Source organism: Strongylocentrotus purpuratus, unplaced genomic scaffold (genome assembly GCF_000002235.5).
Source record: "Strongylocentrotus purpuratus isolate Spur 01 unplaced genomic scaffold, Spur_5.0 spur5_scaffold_2, whole genome shotgun sequence".
NCBI lineage: Eukaryota > Metazoa > Echinodermata > Echinoidea > Camarodonta > Strongylocentrotidae > Strongylocentrotus > Strongylocentrotus purpuratus.
In genome coordinates, this window is record NW_022145605.1 from 24510103 (window position 1) to 24516101 (window position 5999).

Consider the following 5999-nt stretch of genomic DNA (forward strand, 5'->3'; position numbering starts at 1 on the left):
TGATGACTTACTTAAAAAGTATATTCTTCAACACTGAATTTCAAATATAATCAGTCTTCATTTCTCAAGTGCAACAATAGTGATTTTGATACGTTTACAAAAAATAAACTTTCTAGATATGCATCTTCCCGTCTTATCATATCAATAATTCATCTTCAAATTATGTCACCAGTCAAATGACAGGTTTGGTGACCCTTATAATTTATACAACAAATATTTCTCCAAATGCTACGAAGTTCGTATAATCTCTTCATTTTCGCCATCTTTTGATGCGCCTACTTTTATTTCGCCTTCTTTTTATTTTCGGATTTTTTTTTTTTTTTACTGTATTGTTCTTTATGTTTTACATATTGCACGGGGAATAAAAAGCAAATAAATGTGAATTCTCGTCTGCAATGAACTCCATATTCTTCAAATTATCATCTTAGAATTATTTACGTGGTATTCCCCCCGGCTTTGTCCATACAGATGACCTACCATTACTGTGATCAATAATGTTACATTATTTTATTTTTACCATGCTATAACCGTAACTTTATGAAACGGGTCAACGTTTCACGAAACAGTCGTACAAGTTCACTATTATCCGATTGAAACGCGTGTATTACATCGGATGTCGGCGAATTTGAACTTATGACTGCTCCGTGAAACGATGCCCTGTATAATCATCTCGAGAAAAAGCTACAATGTTTTAAATTTATTGACAATCCCAAGTTTAACAGCAGATTGACTATACAATTCAATTAATTTATGGTCTACATGATTGCCTCAACCAGCACTTATGCATGATCCTTGTTTTGGCTTTCCTGGCAGAATGTCGGGAATTTCCAATACCCTACTGATCCATACCCAGTCATTATTCCGACGCAGTTGATTGCAAGAGGATCCAGGTCAGTGGCGTCTATAAAGGCTAGTTGTGTATCATAACGACTTAACTTAATATAACCGTTGGCGAAGGATAGCTGGTAGTGGTCAAAAACTGGACTTCCTGTCAGACGGAAGTCTTGTTGAGGAGATAATTCTCTCCAAGTCAAAAGATCGGAACTGGCACTTCGTCCGATAACGCTACGAGCATTGTTCCATCCACCGATAACTGTATGATAAATATAAGTTCCCAAGTTCATACTGTTCATTTCGTTTTAACAAAAGTAAATGAAAAATAAGAGAGAGGAGAAGTCATTGGTGCGCAGTGCACGCTTCCTCTTTACCCCCTCCCCTCCCCATCCTTCCTTCCTTCCCTACCCCTTCCCACCCACCCCCTCCACACGTGGAAAGCTTCCAATACGTGATACATTGTGATGCATTGTGAAAGAAGACGTAGCACAACGAGAGGGCGGTACAGAGTGTATTGCGCCCCCCCCTAAAACAGCCCCTTTCCCTTTCCATGGAACGGGGACAAAGGGGGATAAAGGATAGAGAGAGGAAGAGGGGGTGGGGGGAGAAAGATTGTGTGTGTTTCATCAATCAATCATGGGCAAACTATCTTTCATCACGTGATTTACTTTTGACCAATCGTAGCGCAAGATTCTTTGTATGTTGAATATTATTATACTACAAATGAGTTATTGTTTAATTATGTTTTTGTACTATAAGCAATTAATATTGAAAACGTTTATTTATTTTATTTAATTGTATGTGTTTGTTTGTATTACACATTAATTTGGAGGAATAAAACAAAATTACAAAAGAAGAGTGTGCGTGTGCGAGTGTGTGTTAGAGAGCGAGAGAGAAAGAAGGGAGTTAAAGATACATATTTTATATAATAAGCAAACAATTACCGTTGGTGAAGATGATGGGACAAACTATCACTTCCGAGGCAATCTGGATGTAACTATCTTTCCGAAGCGAAGCTGAGGAAAGAGAGCGTATACATTCAGATCGCCGAGGAAGTGATAGTTTGCCATCGCCTGAAACCAAAAGGTGATTATTTGCTTTATATTCCTTTATATTCCACTTTGGAAACATTTCACTTCTTCTGTCATTTTAGAGCAACAAATCATCAATTAACAACTAGCAAACGGTGTACGATACGTACAGTCCATGCAGTACGTACATACATGTACGTATGCGCAACGTATACAAGAAAGTGCTTTGCACTTTGTAGATTCTATCTTCAGTGAAAGTGCGTTGCACTGTGTAGAAAGTACTACCATCTATCACGTGATTTACTTTTATCCAATCGTAGCGCAAGATTCTTTGTATGTGGAATATAATATGTAATACAGTTAGATCATCGAGCCAGCAAACTAGTGTATCTAGGCTAAGCCCTTCCGGAAATTTGCATTTTCTATAGTGTGTTGTAAACAGACAGACAATATACACATGGTGGAATCTCTGCCTGTTAAATACCTACGACTTATACCACTTCCCACCTCCATGTTGCACCCTCTTCTTCAACATTTTAAGACTTTTGATTTTTAAAGGTAAAGACCAGTATTGGAAACGCCCCAATTTCAAAAAATGAAATGGAAGCTCATATTACCAATCCTGTGAAAGAATATGTTTTGACTAATACATGATGATACAAATTTTGCCGGATAAAATCGCCTACTAATTGATATATTATTTTGGTAAATTAGTTTATCTATTGGACTGTGAGAGATAAACGCACGTGTGCGTAGTCCCCTATACATCTTTCTGTGTACAGTGCTTGTAACTTTACGAAGACTGGGCCAAATTTCTTTTCATTTTGATGATTCCAGAACCTTGCAGTACACACCAATAGTTATATGCTAGATGATCAACCTTTTTTGATCGATTCCACAACGTTTCTTTCACAATGCAATCGCATGACCATAACTGGGCCCCGTCTTACAAAGAGTTACGATCGATCCAAATCAATCGTAAGTCCTCCAATCAATCGCAAGTTTGCAGTCTCCTATCTCTTATGTACATAGTTACGATTGATATCAATCGCAAATAAGTTACGATTGATATCAAATCTTTGTAAGACGGGGCCCTGGTCTTTATCTTTAAGCGAGGGTCCGTCGTGACGGAGCGAGAAGATTCAATATTTCTCGGGGGGGGGGGGAGGGGCGGTAGATATCCTCCAAAGAAATATTTCCGGGGACGGGGAGGGGGCGGGGGTGTCCCCTCCCGCCTACCCGGGATCGCAGCCCCTGACTCAAAATCTCAATGACACAACTGACTTACCAATTTCGTATTTTTCGTCTGACACGTTACTTGCGAAGAGTCCAATGTGCGCATCATTGTCAGCGCTGACCATGAAGTCAAATGACGTCACATTCTCAGCAATCCAGAAGCCAGGAAAGGCGTACCGTCTGGTATCACCCACATCAGGTGTGTGGAGTACGGGACACTCTGTCAAAACACATACGAGATACACACGGAGAGATAGAGAGAGAGAGAGAGAGAGAAAGAGAGAGAGAGAGAGAGACAGAGAGTAAGAGAGATAGAGAGAGAGAGAGAGAGAGGGAAGGGGTGGGAGGGGATCAAATCGCCAATAATTGCCCATGACAAAAAATAGATTTGAATCATCATTCTGGTGTTTACATCAACTTACGAAATCGAATGTAGGACTACAATGTAATAACATTTTATATCCACTGTATAACATTTCAAGTTGTTTCTTCATTTATTTGTTTATTCATTTATCATAGATTTATATTTATTTATTTGTTATTTATTTATTGCTTCATATTTCATTCATTACTAACCATTTATTTAGTTGTTTATATATCTATATATTATTCATCATTTCTTCTTGTGAAGTACATGCGTACAGATATTTGGAAACTGTAACAGTTTCGTAAATCCCTCTGGATTGAAGTTTAGCTTTTGACAAATTCTATAACCGCAATTAGTTATTGTTTACTTTTTTTGACGGAACACTTTTTTTGTCTGTATCTTTTTTTTCTCTGCAAAACATTATAATGGGAGGGGTCGGTGACTGCTTGTTTTCTTCAAAATGCACCATTATACACGACTGCATTCATTCTTTTATATTCACCTCATGATCTGATATCCCTTAATTCTATGTAGATATACATCTAAGTAATTCAACGGGATACATGTCCTGATACTATACCAGGCAAAAATTATTATTATTTCAATATTCTGAAACCAATATGTACACTAAAATCATTAAGGAATAATGGTAATGCATTCATAAAATACATTGCGTATATAATTACGTAAGTAATTGCGTAAGTAAATATTGATCTGCATGTAGGCAAATATACAAAAACTGGAAAACGTTAGTGTGATTCTTTTTATGTTCTATGTGCATTGTATTTGTAAAACGAATGTACCTTGTAGTAACAAAGCCAATGGATACAGAATCTCTATCTATTACCATGGATCAGTACAGATGAAAGGAAATTAAAGGAATATATATATATATATATATATATATATATATATATATATATATTTACTTATTTATTTATTTATTTATCTTATGGGAGGGTAGTCTCATTCAGAGCCTCGAAGGGGCCTTCATTTGATAGTGGTGGTGGTTATTTCACCTGACTGCTAAGAAAGAATAAATGCGTGTTAGTAAGCAACCAGACGGCCGACGGCTTCAGGTCCTCTCCGAGGGACATGGTAATGAGGATTAACGAGTAAAGATAATGAGGACTAATTAAAGGGCACTGCTCTACCGACTGAGCTATCGCGCCTCCCTTCGAATCCCGCTTCCTTGAATAATGCACAGAATAAATCACCTGCTACTCCACCAGTTGCGCTAGCAATAATATACTTACCACACACTGGACCGTAGAACATCGGAGGGCAAGTACATAGAAACGACGTCACTAACTGTTCGCAAGTCCCTCCATTTTTACAAGGAGTTGAAAGACAAACTGTGATAAAAGAGGGTAAAACATGGGTAAATCGTGAGGTAAAGAGAGGGGTAAATGATAGACCTTTAAATTCTCATCTTGTTTATCAGAGTATTTCGGACATGTGTCCCTCCCCCGTCCCCCCTCCCGCTTGACCGCGACTTTAAAAAAGCCTAACCCAGCCATCTTAGCGCTGCATTTGAATATCTAATGTGATTATTTACAATAAAGCTGTAAATTTCTATAGCTTACTGTCTGATGTAATTATAAAGATCCCTCAGCACAACATGAAGATTATTTGTGGTGACATGAATGCCCAGGTTAGCTCTGCAGACAGCAAGGGTTTCAGGACTAACAGAAATGGGCAGTATACTTGCTGAACATGACATTCGAATGTGACCTGATTGCGTGTAACACACGCTTTCAAAAAGTCAAAGAAAAGTTGTGGACATTTACATACCCAAATAAGAGCCAGGCACAACTAGAATATATCCTAGTGAACAAAAAGTGGAGAAATAGTGTGAAAGACTGTCAAGCTTACAACTCTTTTGTTGCCCCTTGAACTCGGACCATCAAATTGTCTCCACCAAAATGCAACTAAGCTTGGGAAGCAATACGAAGGTAAAAGCCAAATCAAATCTTTCTCATCATGACTGGCAGCTCTTTAAATCAGATTGTAGTATTAAGGAAGCATAAACAATGGAGGTAAACAACATATTTGAGGCAATGTATCAAGATATCGAGAATTCTACAGCGAACGAGATCTACTCTGCACTAATAGAAGCTCACGAAGGAGCAGCCACGAAATATGTACCAAAGAGAAAGGGTAAGGAGAAATGGGCGCCATGGGAAAACGAAAAGATCAGAGAGAAACGGAAATGCCTAAAGGTATATACATGTAGCATATAATAAAAAGAATGGCGCACCAACTGCCGAACATGCAGAAACACTTGACAAAGCCAAGAAAGATCTCCAGGATGCATACGATGAAGAGCAGTCAAACTACATAGCTAAAAAATGCACTGAGATCGAGATTGCATGGTGCAGTCTAACAGCAGACTAGGAAAGTATGGGATATTGTAAAAGAGATTACTGGAAAGGCCTCGACCCCATTGGATCAGCTTAGAGGTAAGAAAAACCAAGAGACACATAACCCAGTGGAAAGATCACTTTTCTTATCCTCTTGGTCAACCACCA

General features: G+C 38.3%; 1 protein-coding gene across 1 annotated transcript; it reads right to left on the bottom strand.

Moving 5' to 3' along the window:
• Positions 1–779: 779 nt before the first annotated feature.
• LOC115926439 lies at positions 780–4818 on the bottom strand. The gene is made up of 3 exons (XM_030991149.1): positions 4725–4818; positions 3154–3321; positions 780–1093 (listed from the first exon to the last, which is right to left on the bottom strand). The coding sequence occupies exons 1-3, from the start codon at positions 4744–4746 to the stop codon at positions 780–782; spliced, it is 504 nt and encodes a 167-aa protein (XP_030847009.1). The 5' UTR covers positions 4747–4818.
• Between the last annotated feature and the right edge of the window lie 1181 nt (positions 4819–5999).

Bases quoted from the DNA above. Each gene is read 5' to 3' on its own strand.
- LOC115926439 (XM_030991149.1), bottom strand. From the start codon at position 4,746: ATGTTCTACGGTCCAGTGTGTG. The intron at 3,322-4,724 runs GTAAGTATATTA...GTGTTTTGACAG, and splicing joins GTTCTACGGTCCAGTGTGTG to AGTGTCCCGTACTCCACACA. The intron at 1,094-3,153 runs GTAAGTCAGTTG...TTTATCATACAG, and splicing joins AGACGAAAAATACGAAATTG to TTATCGGTGGATGGAACAAT.